This window comes from Equus quagga, chromosome 4 (assembly GCF_021613505.1).
Source record: "Equus quagga isolate Etosha38 chromosome 4, UCLA_HA_Equagga_1.0, whole genome shotgun sequence".
NCBI classification, from domain to species: Eukaryota; Metazoa; Chordata; class Mammalia; order Perissodactyla; family Equidae; genus Equus; species Equus quagga.
Window position 1 is genome coordinate 18188606 of NC_060270.1, and position 18430 is coordinate 18207035.

Here is an 18430-nt window from a genome sequence, read left to right on the forward strand (position 1 = left end):
CTGAGCCCTGCAGCCGTCAACACCATATTTCCTAACTTTGAAGCAACACAGAGCTGTCAACAGCATAGTAAGGCCATATCTCATGATAAAGAATGATGAGCCAAAGTAATCTACAGTACAGTGGGGTGTAATTATAATTACTAATCTGCTTCGAGGTAAAGAAGAGTGCCAAGAAGTTTTGAAAACAACGATCTCCTGGGGTCTTTTTGGTCGCACACAACCCAATATTGGTTTACTAGATAATAATTATCATGCCCTCATTTCTTCACTGAAATGCCTGCCTTTCTATTTTTCTCTGTCCCCATTTAAGTTTCACCACAACCCTCAATACTCAGCTCTTTCATTAAAAATGTCCAGAGTAACACATCTGCCCACAGCCATTTCTGTAGAGCCATCTGAACCACCCTTAGGCATATACTGCCTTCATTATTACTTAATTTTTCATTTACACAAATTCCTTGAGGGACTGGAACAGGTGTGGATTCAGATTTTTGGAAGGCCTGAAATTCATACAGTGTGGAGTCTTTTTTAAAAAAATACAAAATGATAAATTAAAAAAATAGAGACAAAGCTTCAGAGTAGCCAGCCCATGCAAGGGAAGAGCCACAGAGCTTAAGCTTCGCTGTAAATCTACTTTGTTGGACCTTTATTTAATCTCCGTAGAAGGAGATTCTTTCCCTTGGCAATATCCATCTAAACTATAGTTTTTTGTTTTTTGTTTTTTTTTAAAGATTGGCACCTGAGCTAACATCTGTTGCCCCCAATACGAGGAAAGAATGAGGTCAGTCACGTACTGATGAGCCCCCCAGTACATAGTTGTATATTCTAGTTGTAGGTCCTTCTGGTTGTGGCATGTGGGATGCCGCCTCAGCATGGCTTGATGAGCAGTGCTATGTCAGTGCCCAGGATCCAAACCGACGAAACCAGGGGCCTCCAAAGAGGAATGCACGAACTTAACACTCAGTCATGGGGCAGGCCCCTAGACTATAGTTTAAATTATCTCCGAATAGGAAAACGATTCATGATCTCAAGTAACTAAGATCTTTTTCTGAATACCAGGTCCTCAGATTCGCTTGTCAAAGAGCAACTCTACCTGAATCCCTGATGCCCCTTCAAACTCAATTTAATCAACAAAATTAATGTTACTTTGAAAATCTATTTCATTCCATAGATCCTTTTGTATTTATTCTCTGTCTTTCTCAGATCTGTATTTCCAATCATACTCTACCTTGTTTACTTAGGACTTCCCTCTCTCTCTATCATCCTGTTAGCCTTCTCATCTCCATTTTCTACCTATATTTTAGTTAGACCTATCCTTACCTGGTCTACAATGGTCTGCAAACTTTCTAAATGAGAGGATCCTTTTATTACCAAACAAATTTTCTTATCTTTTTGTAGTTGAGAAAATGTCCAGTAAAAAAAAAAAACCTACCATAAATTGAGAAAAATTTTAATGCTTGGGAACTGACAGCCTAAACCTGTCCTCTTGGGACTAAGATTGAATGAAACTGAAACTTCATCCACAAGGAATTAACTCTGACATATTTAGGACTTTGTTAGATAATTCTTAGGATCCCTGGTCATTATCTTTTAACAAGCTCCATTTTTATTTTAGCATCCTCAGATTTTTCATTGGGAAATTGCGCCCTTCTTGGGAACATTTTCAGCTTTACACACAGATCACTCACTTTGGAATGGGGCTGCCTTTGCCTCACTGAAATCCTGACACTGGATCCTTTCCTAATCTGCTTGCCCTTAACCTGTATCTGTCTTCTCTCTCTTCATTTCCTTCTTTAAATCTCCACTTTTGTTTGTTTGAACTTTCTGAGCTCTTTCAAAACTATTACCTAAAATGCCACATTATTCATTTAAAAGTCACCTGGTTGCACAGACAAAGCTGTGCCTCAACGCTTCTTTCACCATAAATACTGCTAGGGAAACAACGAGGTAATTGTCTAAGTACCTGTCAGCTCAAGAGGAAAGGGACTGGTTTCATACTCTGGTAATTGCTGTTTATAAATTTTAACAGTTGAACTTTTAGGTAAATTAAAGTTACTTTACAAAAAGAGACAAAATAAGGAAACATGCATGCAAAAAATAAGAAAGCAAAAATGCTAAAGTTGGTGCATGAGTTTGGGTTCAGCAGGAGGTGGAAATACAGTTTACCTAGACACAGTGATGGATGCCATTTGTTGGTCGAGCTCATATTTAGTGGCAGCAGAGGTTATCTGAATTGTAAGAACAGAAAATCAGACATTCAACTTCTTTTGCTTCATCATTTCTGGAGAAGGCATTTGATATGAAAAGTAAGAAAGTGATACAAACAAAGCTCTCCCCAATTTAGGAATAGCAGATTTACCCACAGGTAAATAAAGTCCACGGCCACTGCTACCCTACTCCCATTCTTCTGGAGATCATCTCTGATGATACTGTGGGAGTCAGCAGAGGAAATGTTCTTATGTCAAATAGCTGGGGAGGTGACTGAGTCCTGTCAGGGCTCAGAGGGAGCCAGGATTGGAGCCGTCCAAGGCCTAGGATAGCTGAGCCCTCAGAATAGGAAGAGAGCCAACAGAAAGCATGGATTCAGAGATAGCCTCATGTTTTACTCTTTGGGGAATAAAGGAGGTAACTATTTGAGCCATGTTGACCAAGATGCTGAAATAGGGAGAAGATTTGAGGGTTAACATAAGAAATCCTGGGCCGGCCCAGTGACCAAGTGGGTAAGTTCGCGCGCTCTGCTTCAGCGGCCCAGGGTTTCGCTAGTTCGGATCCTGGGCGCAGACTTGGCACCACTCATCAAGCCATGCTGAGGCGGCATCCCACATAGCACAACCAGAGGCACTCACAACTAGAATATACAATTATGTACTGGGGGGCTTTCAGGAGAAGAAGAAAAGAAGAAGATTGGCAACAGATGTTAGCTCAGGTTCCAATCTTTAAAAAGAAAAAAAAGAAAGAAATCTTGTTTTCACTATTTTCAAATTCAGATGGCTGCAAGATGTTCAGTAAGGAGTGAACATCAGTGGGATGAAGAACCACATGGTGGGATTCAGGCAAAATTATATTAACATGTGTGCCAAAGTAATAGGAGTAGTTAGAAGATGCAAGAGATGAGGTCACCATTTGACCTGATCAATTTTATCTATCTCTGTGAAGCTGGATGAATATAAAAGTATCTTTCTGTGATCAGATTCGTCTTGATATTGTTCTACACAGAAAGATGAAAAGCCTAAATAGATCTATTTTAACGAAACACAGACCCTCTTTGACATGTTTGCAAATTCTCCAGTGGGAAGGAAATAGTAGAGGTATGAATATTAAAACCCACTGAAAAATGATTAGAGTACATATTTCTGAATGCAATTCTTCATTTGCAATCAAAGTTATAATGAGATGCCAGCAAAAATAAAAAATTAAAAATAAACTCTCACAAATAAACTAGAGTAGAAATTTAGAATATCACAGAATGACAGAATATTAGTGGTAGCAGAGATATGAGAAACCACCATTTCAACTTTCTACTAAATAAAGCATTAGTTTTTGTTTCTTTTCTAAGTAACATTTCCTAATAGTGGTTACCTGGCCGATGCTTAAATACTAAAATGACTAAAAATTTACTTCTTTACAAGGAAACCTATTCCACTTGGCAGAATAGCAAATGATTTTTATTAAATAAACATACCTATACCCACAGATATATAATTGTATATATATAATTGTAGATCTTTCTTATTTCACTTTTATACTAACCTTCCAAGGTGAGAGGGTAAATATTATTATTATCATTTTCATTTTACAGAGAAAGGACCTGCAGCCCAGCAGGGACAAGCAATTTGCCCATGTTTACAAATGGTAATTGGTAGAGGTGATACTGGGAGCTAGGTCTCCTGCTCAAAAGATGCGTTATTTCCATTATGCCATAAAGCTATTTGAATGCTAATTTTCAAAATAGTTCCACCTGATTTGTTTACTTATATCATGTTCTATTTAAACTATAAACTACCCTAAATTCTTTGCTTTGCTTTGTTCTTTCTTTCTCCTTCTCCTTCTTTTCCTTTTTTTCGGTGACAGATGTAATATAAACACACATACATATGAACAACATTCTTTTTTATAGAGAGCTACAATTTGCCTCCCCATGGCTATCATCCGTTTTTACCTTATAATTCTGTCAACAGATCCTCTTATCTTTGCGTCATGCACATGGTAGAAAGTTTGTGCCCTGTGTTTTTATCCAAATATTGAACTAAGACAGACTAAGAGAATCCTTTACCAGTATCATACAGTATTTCTTTGGCATGATTATCCAATTAACTGGAAAAAATTCTAGCTCATAATGGACCCATAATCTGTTCATAAGTCTATCAGGAGAAACTTGTCAAAACACAGATACTCAGCGTGAACGGCATTTCCCCGATCTACCAGTCTGGAATGTTGCTTGTTTTAAAGAAATCTATTTACCATGTTATATTTTGTTTCCAGGGAACCCATGTTGGCTCCTAGTGATCACCGCTTCCTTTTCAAAGTATTTCTAGTACTTAGGATTTTGTTGTTGTTGTTGTTGATTCAATATTATTTTCCCCTTTTATTTATAACTAGGACTATATTGTATGCCACCAGTACCATTAAACAGTATCTGTTTTCTACAGGGTTTCAAATGTTAGCAATAGTATCTCTACAATCATGCTATCAAGTTGTTTTAGTGCCTGGGGTAAAATGCATATGAGTCTTACAGCTGAAATTGTTTTATAGTACTCTAATCATTTCTTCACATGCTTTGGGTCTTTAATATTGAAAATGGTATAAAAGCATAATTATGATCATTTTATTTAATAAACAAATTTAAAGTTAATTAAAATTCTTATTCTTCTCTTTCAGTGGCCAGTCTCTCATCTTCAGCAAGCATGTTTGTGAACAGATCACTAGATCTCTTGGCGACTTAGCATGAAAGAAAATCAAAATTTAGTCTAGAATTCAGATCACAAATATGAAGAACTGACTTCACATTTTTAAAAACAGTTAGTTCTCACATAGCTAAGATAGCATTAGTGTCTATCTTATATTACAAACAAAAAAATGCTATAAGATTTTATTTTACTCTTTAAGGACTCTGACAGCCAAGATGTAATAGAAACAAGAAATGATAAGTCTGACTTCTCTTACAAAGTAATTTTAGCACTTGCACAATGATTAATTAAAAATAAAACATATTAATCAAACAAATTAAGAAAACCATCGTATGATGCTTCTCATATATAGTATCTGTTCACATTCTTGATAACCTGGAAAATTTGGTTTTCTGCAATAAACTTCCTCATCACTGGTGCATCAAATTAATTGAGTTCCTATTAAAGTGTGCTATGACCCAAGTTCACAATAATATTCACATTCATATTTTGTGTCTGTAAATTTTATGCACATATTTAAAACATATTCATGCTTTTACTTTTTATATATAATTATAAATATATGCAAAATAAATTAAAAATAAAATAAAAATCTTGTGTTCAAATATATCCATACAATATAGATTAAGTATATGCATGACACAAATTGTTTACACATCATAACAGATTCTATATAAATACATACTCTGATTTTTAGAAGAACTAGATTTTGAATTCTATTTTTATACAAGGATTAAGGCATTAATGCAAAAATATTTTTAAGTTTCCCATGCCATAACATTTATAATGGAGGAGTTTATTATTTCCTTTTAATTTGAGCATATCATCATCCCACTTATAACATCATTCATTTCTTCTGATGCACTCAATCATATTCAAAACTATAATTTCACTTCACCAATCCAATATCTTTGTTTAAGAGGCATGTAGAAATTATACCCATTTTGGAGCTGGGACAATGCAAACTAATTCCCAACTTTATACAGTTAATAGTTTTATTGGAACTAAAGCCATAACCCTTGGTCTTCAATCTAGAAGTTTACCTAATCTAGTGATATTCTATAGACTTCAGGTAATTCCTTGTTGTGGTGATGATATTAGTTCACCATAGTAGAGTCACAAAAGATAGACAGAAAAAACAGAGGTCAGGAAAGGAGTCAAAGAAAAGTCCATTTATCTGCTGAGTTAATGATCCGGCAATATAAAATAGTGATCTGAAGATACACCCTTGAATTACATCACAAACCTGTAGACGAGGACAGCAATCTTTGCTTATCTCAAAACAAAGATTAGCCACAAATTGGCAACTATATGTGACTCAAACCCCATACAATAAACAGGCCTGATAAAGACGTGCTGGAATGAGGCATAACTGAAGAAGCACAACAATTAGAAATCAGGAGACCAATTAATTTTCCCTATCAACGTTTTCACGTGTAGACATTCGGCTCTGCGTGACTCGGTATTGAAGTGCATCACTTTCATTTTTATCTTTAGTTTCTAGTGGGGTAGTGTTGCAAATAGTAGCATGATGGAAGCACAACTTTAGAAAGGATATCATCAGCTTTAGACAACTTTAAAATATAGAAATTGAATATAGAAATGCATCATGAAAAAATTATAATGGAATAGGTAGTAACGCATTACTGAATAAGAAGTTGGGTTGCATTTTTTCTCAGAGTTACAGGCTTTTCCTCTGACCTCATATAAATAATGTCTTTGTGCATTATGGCAAGACATACGGAAGGGAATTTGAGATTATTAGAAAGTCCACTGTACCTTCAAGTTTGAATTTCTCCAGGAATGAGTAATGAGCTCTACACTGCAAAACCCAGATAGGCATCATATTCAGTATGAATAATTACTTTGAGTCAAATGAGTGCGAGTGATCTGCACCTTGCCTCATTTCACAAGAAAGCAGAAGAGATGAGGTGAATGTACCTGTTGCACAACAATCCTGCCGCCTTAAGGAACTCTCAGTCTCCAGCTTGGTCCCTGAGAGTTCACAGCCACCACTAGAGGGAGAAGGTCTCAGTCGCTCCCAGAGGTATATTCCTTCTCTTACAGCTCCCTGGGATGCTGAGCTCTTCACAGATATTAGACATACCTCATTTCTAGCTTTGTCAGAAGCTAATCGATCAGAGAATGGAGTGCACTTTGTCTGGGCACTTGCGGCTAAAGCTTTGGGATCCCCCTGAATTGCCCCCATTTGCCTTTCTCATTCCCTAGAAAGCTGTGCTTGAAAGCAGTAGCTGCAACCGGAAATGTTGAAAGTGTTTCTAGCCAAACCCCCTACCCTTCACCAACAATCAGAAGACTCAATCTCTGATTGTCCTACTTTACCTTCAACCACACATCCACAATTAGTCCAGTGATGGCTGATTTCACCACTAACATATTTTGTTTCATCCCTGTCTCCTTCTAATTTGTTTCCTCTTTTATACAGCAATTTCTGGTCTGCTTGATTTATAATACAGTGAGCAAATAGTTATCTGAGCACCTACAGGTACTAAGCTAACTTCCGAGATGAAAGATAAAGTAGATGAGACACCTGCCTTTGAAGGGCTGATAGTACATTTGAGGCAAGACCAGAGTGAATATAATTTTTTAAAGCGTAATAAATGCTAAATTGAGGTATGCATATGATCTAGCAACCTCACTTCTGGGTTTATGTCTGAAGGAAATGAAATCAGTATCTCAAAGAGATATCTGCACGCCCATCTTCACTGCAGCATTATTCACAGCAGCCAAGACATGGAAACAACCCAAGTATTTATCGATGCATGAACGAATACAGAAAATGTGAGGTACATCTATATCTATCTGTCTGTCTGTCTTTCTACCTATCTATCTAAACAACACACACCACAATGGAATATACTCAGCTATTAAAGAATATATAAGGAAATCCTGCCATTTGCAACAATGTGGATGAACTGGAAGGCATTATGCTAAGTGAAAAATCTAAACAGAGAAAGACAAATACAGCAAGATCTTACTTATATGTGGAATCTAAAAAAGCCAGTCACAGAAACAGAGAGTAGAATGGTGGTTGCCAGGGGCTCGAAGGTGGCAGAAATGGGGAGATGTTAGTCAAAGGGTACAAACTTTCACTTATAAGATGAATAAATTCTGGAGATCTATTGTACAACATAGTGACTGTGGTTAATAAATGCTATGTTGTATACTTGAAGTTTGCTAGGAGGGTGGATCTTGGGTATTCTCATGACACATACCAAAAAAGGTAGCTATGTGAGGTGAAGGATGTGTTAACTGGATTACAGTAATCATTTGACAATGTATATCTATAGCAAAACACCATGGTGTACATGTTAAGTATACAAAATTTTATTTGTCAATTATACCTAAATAAAGCTTGGGGAAAAAAAGACATGCAGAAAGGCTGCATATACTATAGAGAGTACTCAGCTCAACCTGGGAGAATTAGGGAAGGTTTCCTGAATGAGATAATTCCAGAACTAGCCTTGAGCCTAGAAGGAGTAGGCAAAGAGGTAACCTTGTAAAGAAGTATGGCAGGGAGACGGGGAGAATGAGAAGAGGAGGTTCTGGGAAGAGAGAGCATCATGAGAAAGGTGAGAACCAGCACTATGTGTGTACATGTGTTCATGTGCTCATGAGCAGAGACCATAAGTGTTCTGAATTAGTGGACACAATGAGGTAGCAGGTCAGGCAGAGTTATCCAACCTGAGGAGCTCTGACTTTATGCTGTGGATGGTGAGAAGCTTTCGAAGGATCTGGTGACATTTCTAAACTGATACTGGAAAACAATAGGCCGAGGATAGTCAGGTGAACTCCGGTCTATGGTTCTGCCAACTACATGAAGTCTAGAAGGTCTAAGTAGACTAAATTGTAATCCAGTAGAGCTGCCTAAGGCAAGGAGAAGTGAGCAGTGCTAATCCTTCTTCACTTCAGGCCTTTGTCTCCCTCTTTTCCCCACCTACACGGACCAGGTTTTATGATCTTGAACTTAGACAGCAAGAGTTTAAAAAGATGGAGCGCAGCACTCTGAGATTCATCTTCACATCACCTCTTGGTTACAGCATCTTTGATACAGAGCTTCACTTGCATCCTTGAGAAAGTTGCCTATCTTGGTAACATGTCTGGGGTATAAGTCCCTTGTTACTGAGGGCTTTGCCTTGTTTAAACCAGCCCCTGACCTAGGACTTCATTCCTTCTCTGAGCCTCAGCCCTGTGACTGAGTCTCTACTATGAGCTGACAGACCTGTGACATCTGCCTGCCACCCTGTAGGGCTCACAGAGAGTTGCTGACCTGTTATTTTCCCCTTACTGTGCAGTGCCTCTTTCTTGGAGGAACATGTCAGACTTCCCTTGGCTCCATCGCTTACCTGCTAAGAAAGCTTCATGAGATCTTGTTCTGCATGCCACACACAACACCCTAGGCAACTGCATTAGGGCTTACCACGCAGTGCTTCTACCATCTCAGGAGACTAGTGTAGATCTGTGTCCCATTCCTCTCAGTTTGCCACCATTAGCCCCATTGTTAGCCCAAAGCAAATTTTGTGCAAGTTAGAAAAAAAATTCTATCTTCCTCAAAGAATTTTAACTACAATCCACAATCACTACAACGTGTAGAGTACCCCTTAAGGTTGTGCAAAGGACAGCTTGCCAGTTGAAAGCAGAGACTTGGGAGTTGGCCCTGTGGCCAAGTGGTTAAGTTCACACACTCTGCTTCGGTGGCCCATGGTTTCACTGGTTTGGATCCCAGGTGTGGACCTAGCATGGCTCATCAAGCCATGTGGAGGCAGCGTCCCATAAAGCAGTGCCAGAAAGACCTACAACTATGTACTAGGGGGGCTTTGGGGAGAAGAAGGAGAAAAAAAAAAGAGTGGCAACAGATGTCATTTCAGGTGCCAATTTTCAAAAAAGAAAGCAGAAACTGGGACCACAATCTCACCACAGCCATCCTAATCAGAGTCTCTAAGAGGGACAAGCAGTAGGAGACTTAATCAGGCAGAAGGTCGTAAGCAACAATCAGAAGGTACTAGGGTTTAGGAGCTCAAGTGACCTACTTGGGGAAAAGGCTAAGAATTTAGATAAGAAATTTGAGTAACAGGCAGAGTATGAGAGGCAAGAGGGAAAGAAATTAAAAAAAAAAAAAAGGTAGTATAAGTTCTCCCAAATAAAAGAATGGCTTTGAGAATATGATAAGATGGAGGCTGCAAGTGAAGGAAAGAAAACCGACGTGGTTAAGCTAGATAGTGGACATGTGAAAGATGAAGCATTTCTTGAAAAATTCCTTCCTTGATCAGCACTAGCTGGATGATCCTCCACAGAAAAGTGCAGCTTTAATTTGTCAGGAAGAGAAAAGAGAGGTGAGGAGGGAGAGGGGAGAGGAGGAGAGATGGGGGAGAGGAAAAGAAAGGAGAGAAGAGGAAGGGAGAAAAAAGGAAAAGAAAGAGGAGGGGAGAGCAAGGACGTGGAAAGGAAGAAAGGAAGGGGAAGGGAGGGGAGAGTAAGGAAGAGAAGAGAGCGAAAGACATTTTTAACGTAATTTTGGATAAAAACTAGCATATCGTGGGATAACATGAAAACCAAGAAGATAACTTCAGTGGTACTGTAGAATAAAGAGCTTTGAAGAAGAATTAGGACACATGAATTCTAGTTCTCAGATTTTTCTCTTCTCAGTTACAGCATTTTAAAAAGAGATGGTGGACTGCCTTTCCTACCTTAAATTTCTGCAAGTTTGTCCCACAGCAATTAACACAATCTAAAGCAAAGTGTTTTCTTTTATGAAGGTTAATCACTCATTAACTTGGACTATGTTCTGATTACAGGTGACTACAAGAAAGTATTCACTTACCCTGAACTCCTGATAAGAAACTCAACTATATTCTATGATACCTGTGACTTTAATGGACTTAAAATAAAGTGATACAAACATCTGAGAGCAAATGACTAACCTTGACCATAGAAATAAAAATATAAAGCTCGTTTTGTTAAATTTTCTAATTTTCTAAAAGTTATTTCCTACTGTGAATATATAATGACAATAATCTTATTAAGATCTTATGTTTTATACCATTTAATAGTTTATAAAACACTTGGATACATAGCATCTCATTTGATCATAAAAATAGCTTTTTTAGTAGGCCAGGTAGTTGTCAGTTATCCTCATTCAATAGATCAGACTATTTCAAGCTATTTAGATCTTGGTCTTCTGTCTACTTTTGAGTATTCTGAACTTATTATATCCTGAGGGAAAGTCTACCTATAACACAAAGACTTTTCTATAAGTTCCAGCTAAAGACTGATTACCATATACCACATAAAGTTGAGATGAATTCCACAAACACAGAATCATCATCTTGTAAATCACATATCTGTATATGTGTATCTGTATACAGATATATGTGTGTATCTGTATACAGATATATGTGTATATCTGTATATGTTGTATATGGCAACATAAGTGCACACAAACCTGTTTGAATAAGTTAACACTGAAGACATTTTTCTTGCCTAAATATTGCCTCTTTTCTCTCTTAGAGATAGCATTAAAAATAAAAAAACAAAACTAGAACTGTTTGTGTCTTGCCTAATATGTTAAAGAAAGAACACCAAACAATAAGCTTAAAAAAAAATCAAGCTTTAACACTATTTCAATAAATATCATGTAAATTGGATCTATATTAAAATGAAATCGCTCCATTTTCCATGACATTGTAGTTATGAAATAGGGTGGTAAAGAAATGCATCTATGATCATCCCTTTCCTTTCTCCCAATTAAATTAGTATATCTTTGCTGTTGACATAGTTACCAAACCATTCAGCAAGACTCTAATTTTTTACTACACACCTATTAATGGTTACCCCAAAAATGGTTGGTAAAAGAGATTCCCCAACCAGTAAAGCAATGATTCTCAACTCCGTTTACACATCAGAGCGATTTTTTAAAAGTATCTATGCTCAGGCCCTACTCCAAACGAATTAAATCAGAATTTCTGAAAGCAGAGTCTGTGGCTTCAGTACTTTTTTGAAAGGTCCCCAGCTGATTGTAATGTGCAGCCATGGTCATGAACCGTCTAAAGGAGTGCTTCTCCAACTTTAACGTGCTTATGAATCATTAGCAGATCTTGCTAAAATGCAGATTCTGATTTTGCAGGTCTGCAATAGACTCTGCAATTTCGGATTTTAATAAGTGACTATGTGATGCTTAAGATGCTCATCTGCGCATTTATAGTAGCAAGAGTCGGTGGTTCTCAAAGTTTGGCCCAGTCCTGCAGCATCAGCATCATCTGAGAAATTGTTAGAAATTCGATTCTTAGACCCTACCAGAGACCTACTGAATCAGAAACTCTACAGACAGGAGCCAAGTAATCTGGGTTTTAACAAGCACTCCAGGTAATTCTGATACACCTTCAAGTTTGAGAAACACTAGCCTGAAAAAAGGGCTCCTAAAGTCTGAACAACTTGTCTCATGTGGTTGGAAAACCGCTAATGCTTTATGCCTGTGTAGCAGTTTACAATTCAACAAACTTTCCTACTTTACCTCTTCTGAGCTTCTTAAAACAACCCCATGGAGTAACCAAAATAGACAGTTTCAGCATTTTATAAATGAAGCTGAAGCTCAAAATATTTAAGGGATTTGGTCAAAGTCATGCAGCATGCAAGGACAGATCCAAAATTAGAGCCCAGGTCTTCTGAGCCTTATAAAGTAGCAGGCAGTACATTCAGAAAGCAGGGCAAATGGCTGTGAGCCGGTAAGTAAGGCCCTGAAGGAAAAAGCTCTCTAAGGCTCAGGTGATGACCGCAAGGGGACCAGCACACATTCAGGCAACCTCTGTCAGGTGACTCACAGACTTTTATACTTGGAGTTCTCAGAGACCACAGCAAAATGCACTCATCCTTTTTTTGCCTAAGTTTGCTATCACGTGGAACCAGCTTCACAAAACACAAATATTTAACCCTCACCAGCTGATTTAACTGAATGAGTTAGTCACCTTTGGTTGTTCCCTCCACAATTCTACAAATAATTCATTTGAAGTCAAATGACATAGACCAGAAAAGTCACCTTAATAGGTGGTGGGTGTATGTGTGCACGCGTGTACGCACTTACGTGTTTCGTACTTATAGAAACACAAATTATCACAATTTGCATTTGTCACATGAGAATTGCCTGCTGTGTTCCTCAGGTCATAAATGAATTCACAGGTGCATAAACATCCTTTAAAAAAATGCATATAATATGCCATATTCCTAGACAATATATAGTATGCTATACTTCATTATTTACCAAATATATTTAATACAAGATTTTATGGGCAATGGAACATCTTTAAAGTATCAGTAATAACCAATAAATTTTGATTACTTTTAGTGATTTAGTTACAGACAAAAAAAAAAACTTATAGTTGTCCCAAACTCTCCCTATAGACTCATGCCCACGAAGTTTGTTTTCAAATAGTGAATTATAAGTGGTAGAAAACCACATACTGTGTCAGGAGTATGTTGGAGTGTTGACACTTTCTTAGTGAATGTAGGCGTTCCAGATGCCTTATAGAAGAGAAGCCATTTTTTTCCTTGAAATCTGCACAAAATTTTTACATTTTACTTTCAAATAATGACATCTTTTGTTTTGTCTCTTCCTTTTGCCTTTAGTGTAGAAACGAACAAGGAAAAAAAGACCTGAAATTTTGAAAAATGAAAAATTTAAGTATCTTACATAATTAGTTTCTTCTAGCTAACACTTATTAGGTACCTTTATTTATATTTAGATGGAAAAAATGTTAGCACTATAAAAAGTATTATAATATCCTGAAAACATCAAATGGAGTCAGAATTGTAAAATAGATAAAACTCCAATACCTTAAATTTAAAATATTTAAAATCACAATAGTGTGAAGCCCCTGCATTTCATCATATATGCACTTATGCTATATGTCCAGATATGCATCTATATGTAATTTTTATGTTACCTTATAAACAGACACAGTGGGATCAAGTATTTTATAATTATCTTTACAGACATATGCTGCCGATATTGAAAATATAGTCAAGGGGATTGTTAAAAATTAAATTTTAAAGGTTGAATTGAAACAATATCTATTTCAACTTTTTCCTCAGTTTATCAAGAGAGCTACATGGTTTCAACCCACCTAGACTAACCAGAGATGGATCTTTACGGGGGACTGTGTGTAAGGATCGAGGATTGGAAGACCCAGTACCAGAAGCTTGTCCAGTAATTGATGAGCTCCTGTAGTACTTGTTGGGGGTGGCAGTGAGGCAGGTGGGCTCTGTTCAGAAACACACCTAAGACTTCTACAAGTGAAGTCCTGTGGGTCAGTGTGTCTCACATTTTATCGTGCATGCAGATATAAACACAGATTCTATGCAGCAGATCTAGGAAGGAGCCCCAGGCACTGCTGCTGCTGCCATTGACCTGTGGATCACATTTTGATTCTTTGCCTTTGAGATGGAAGACGGTGTTGTGTTTTCTGTTAGCTCTTAAAGGATCTTATAAAGAACCTCATAAAGATCTAGAATCTTCTCTGGGAAACAATCAACTTAGGTTGGTATACATGAAGGTATCTCTCTTTCCATCTAGTTTTGTTACCTTCATTTTATAGTCTTGATGTTTTTTCCAAAAGATAGAAATTACAGAGCAAGACCCCCAGATTAGTATATGCTCTCCTATCAAGATGCACATTTACACCAAAGATCATAATTGTACAAAAATGATCATCAGTTCCCAAAAGAAATGCTTGGTTCATGGAAGGAGGCAGTGAAGCTAAATGTTTTGGGGGCAGGCAGTCAAACTGCTGCCAGAGGACCACCAGAATTACCAATTTCCCTCGTACCCTGTGGCCTGTTCAGATTATTCAGGGCCACAGACTCAGTGAGGGAGAATTTTTCTTCCCCTTGCCATTTCACTTTCCCAGTGCCAAACATCTACTGTGGCTTCCAATGAATCAACTTCTCCTTCCTCTCCTCCCCCGGAAGCTCATGCTCCCAGTAAAATGTCACAAATAAAGTGGAAGCAAGTCTTTCCCAGGCTAGACTTGTAAACAGAAAGCAAGAGTGCCATTCTTCACCAGGAAACTGACCCACAAAGCTTATTGGATTCCATTAAAGAGCTTGAGAAGAAGGTCAGCTATGAAAACAAAGGGAACTCTCTCCATAGTTACTTCTGATAGAGCTCCACCAACCCAGAAGTAAAGCCTGGTCCAAGGCAAAGGAAAAAAAAAAGAGGGCACATTAGGTGAGTTCTGGGGAAGCAGTGGGCTCTCGCAGGTGACTGCTCTGCATACTCTGCTTGTCTGTCTTCTCTTTCCCAGGGAATAACTGCTTCTATATTTATTCTCTTTTCTCACTATCCCCATTTCCACACTGTAATGTCTACTAAAGTGGATTGCTTAAAAAAATCCATTTCTTTGAGCCGTAGACACACAGAAGCACAGATATATCACTTATAGATATTTATGTACTGAGATATTTATGCCACTCATAGACATAGACTTCTATGCATATACAGTAGGAAATATAAAAATGCCTTTTTTCTTCTGAATTAACATTTAGATGCTTATCCAACTCTTCAATAACTGTAGCTTAAGATACAGGTGATGCTGACTTAGAAAGACCTTACAAAGTTCATGGACATTGAAATAAAAACTTAAACATGCAGAGTGTTCACTTCTCCCATATTCAGACTTATAATCACAGAAAAAATATTTCTAGGGGTAGCAGAAATTTATATAGAGTGCTTCTCTAGTAAAGGGTTAACGACGTTAAGGAGTAAGAATGTTAGTAATTGAGATCGCACGCTTATGTGTTTGCAAAAATATTTCCTGCATCACGTTCAAATCCCTTTGCAAACAGATAAATTACTCTATAAATCTTATTACTTCATGTGGATAAATCACACATGCAAGTTTACAGGGCTGGAGAGCTGGAAGGGAAAATCTGCTTTGGATAGGAGGATCTTTGGGATTCATAATCACCCAACGCTCAGGAAATGAAGAAAGGGGTTCTTACACATTAGGATTTTCTTCATTTTTACAATCTGCAACAACACACACACACAACACAATACGCACAATACACACACATGCCTCTCTAACAACGCTAGAGATCCCAAAGCAGGACACTGTGACAGCCAACCAAATTTATTTCTGAGAAAAGGAAAGAAAACTTTGCTGCTGTAGGCAGCTCTGCTACAGAACTGCTCCCTGATGCCCCAGGGTTTATGCACTATCAGCTCCTTGCTCACAGAACAGAGGTTTATTTTCTATCGTATACTGTTTTTTTTTTTATTGCCACAACAAGCAATATTAGCTAGATAGACAGACTGACACTGGATCATCTCATAAGGATCTCCAAGGAGAACGTTTTCTTCTTCTTCTTTTTTTTTTTGTTGTTTGTTTCTAATGGAGATAAATGGAAAGAAAGAAAAAAAAAAAAAAAGGGGGTATGTGCAGTGGGTGGAGAGAGAGAAGAGAGAAGAGAAACACAGGAAAAGAAGCTAGAAGCTTTTCAGAAAGAGATTCATGGCTAGGTTCCATCCGAGTTTCTCTAGCTCACTGTCCCTTATTGGGGTCAAACTCCCAAGGACTTGGGACTCTTCCTTTCCAAATGTGAATCCCAAATGACACTTCAGAGTATGGCAGAGCTGCACAGAGATAGACTTTGAGGTCAACAATCAATATGGAACACCCATTTTATGCCAGTTTAATTCTTTCCTAACCTCTGTGCTTAACACCCCTATTCTTAAATAACAGCAATTTGGCAAGTTCCTCTTTTTTTTCTTCTCTTCATTGTTGTGCTGATTTCTAACCACATTCCAGAAAAAGATCAGCAACCAACCAAAGTTCTACAATTGATTTATTGCTCTCAATGTCAATTAGAAGATCCTTACAGAAGGTCTCCTATCCCAACTACTGCTGGGGGCAGAGCGAGAGCCTTGATGCGCGTATTAACACACACACACACACACACACACACACACACAGCACGGAGAATGCAGTACTGTGTGCCACTCTCTGAAAGCCATAATTCAACAACTCTTCCTTCCCAATTAAGGGACTCCGACAAAACTCTGAAGTGCGAGGCATCTGCATTAATAAAAACGAGAATACTGACCAATGTCAGTAATACCATAGGTGAAGTTAAGCTTTCTTGGTAAGAGAAACAAGGTCCTAAGACCCAAACAACATTTAATAAACCCTACTGGTCCTTGACAGGGACCAGAATTCCCTTGAAATTTGTTGGCAGATACCTCGGCCAGTCAGTAAAAGGTACACACACACACACACACCCCATCACCACTACCACTACCACCACCCCCCGCCCCCCAACCCCCCAGCCTGCAGCATCAGGAGCTGGAGTTCAAGGAGATCACACACACACAAACACACACACACACTCACACAGCAGAAAAGTTGCTCGAAAGCCCTACCTGAGGATGGCCGTGTCCCCCTGCCTCACGGTGATGTTGTCCGTGCCTCGGTTAAAATCCACGCTGCGAACAGGCAGTCCTGTGGGAAGAAGGCAGAGCAATCTCAGTAGGACCAGCGGCAACTGTTTCCGATCCGGCTGAACTCTGCCGACCATGGTGGCCACGCCGAGGTGCGGGTCCGTGTACTCTGGAGGGTGTGTGCGTGCTGCTCGCCGAGAGGGCTTTACAAACAGCGGGCTTTCCTCCACAGCAAAGGCAGAACGGGCTTTGCCAGTTTGTGGTCCTTTCCACTTTGCCTCTCTTTCCCTCGCTCAGTCTCTTTTCCCTCTAAGACTTAACAAAGCCCTCATAAAACCCAAGCAGAGGGGGGGAAAAAGTCAAAGCAGCACAATTTAAAAGAGAGAGAGAGTACAAACATAAGACCCTCTAGAAAAGAGGAAGAGAAGGCTGCAAAAGGAAGGTGTTCTCTGGTCTGTCTGTGGCAGGATGCTCCTTTGCCAGCATCGGAGCGGAGCTCCTTCGCGCCGTAACCCACTTTCCCAGGCCGGCGGGCGGGCGAGGGAGCCAGCACCCAGCCTGCCAGGGAGAGTAAAGAAACCCACACAGCAGCGGCAGCAGCCCAGAGCCTCTCTCCCCCTCCTCCCTTTCCTGTTTCTCGCTCCAGCGCCTCTCGCTCTCTGCTCGCACCTCCCCCGCCCCCGCGGATTTCAACAGCCCCTCCACGTCATCCCCTCGGCCCTCCCCTCGGTGTGGCCCCTCGCTTTGCACAACTGCCCCCTTCAGCAGCAGCCAGCCTCAATGAAAGCCTGATGCGCCTTTAGGTTGTCAGGACAACAGCTCCATCTGAGGCCTGGCTGATTTCCTTAAGAAGAGGGAATGGAGCTTGGAGGTACTGTACAAGAGAAAGGGGAGAAGGAGAGGCACTCAAGCTCTGAAAGAACGGAAGAAGAGTCCAGGAAAGGGGAGGGAAAGGGCGAGGAAAGAAGGGAACGGAGATGGGAGGGAGAGAAAGCGAGGAGCAAGCAAACCTTGGCAGACGGAGGGAGTGAAACAGAGAAGGGTATGGAGGGGGACCGGTGCCGAAAGATGG

General features: G+C 39.2%; 1 protein-coding gene across 2 annotated transcripts in view; it reads right to left on the reverse strand.

The window, feature by feature from the left end:
- The window catches only part of LSAMP (limbic system associated membrane protein), a 600663-nt gene extending 582659 nt beyond the window's left edge, over nucleotides 1–18004 (reverse strand). Inside the window, exon 1 of one of the 2 annotated variants that reach the window (XM_046657785.1) lies at nucleotides 17341–18004. In XM_046657785.1, the coding sequence (XP_046513741.1) occupies nucleotides 17341–17495 (155 nt within the window). In that variant the 5' untranslated portion in view covers nucleotides 17496–18004. The remainder of the gene's footprint in view (nucleotides 1–17340) is intronic. The other variant, XM_046657786.1, reaches the window with a different exon arrangement.
- Between the last annotated feature and the right edge of the window lie 426 nt (nucleotides 18005–18430).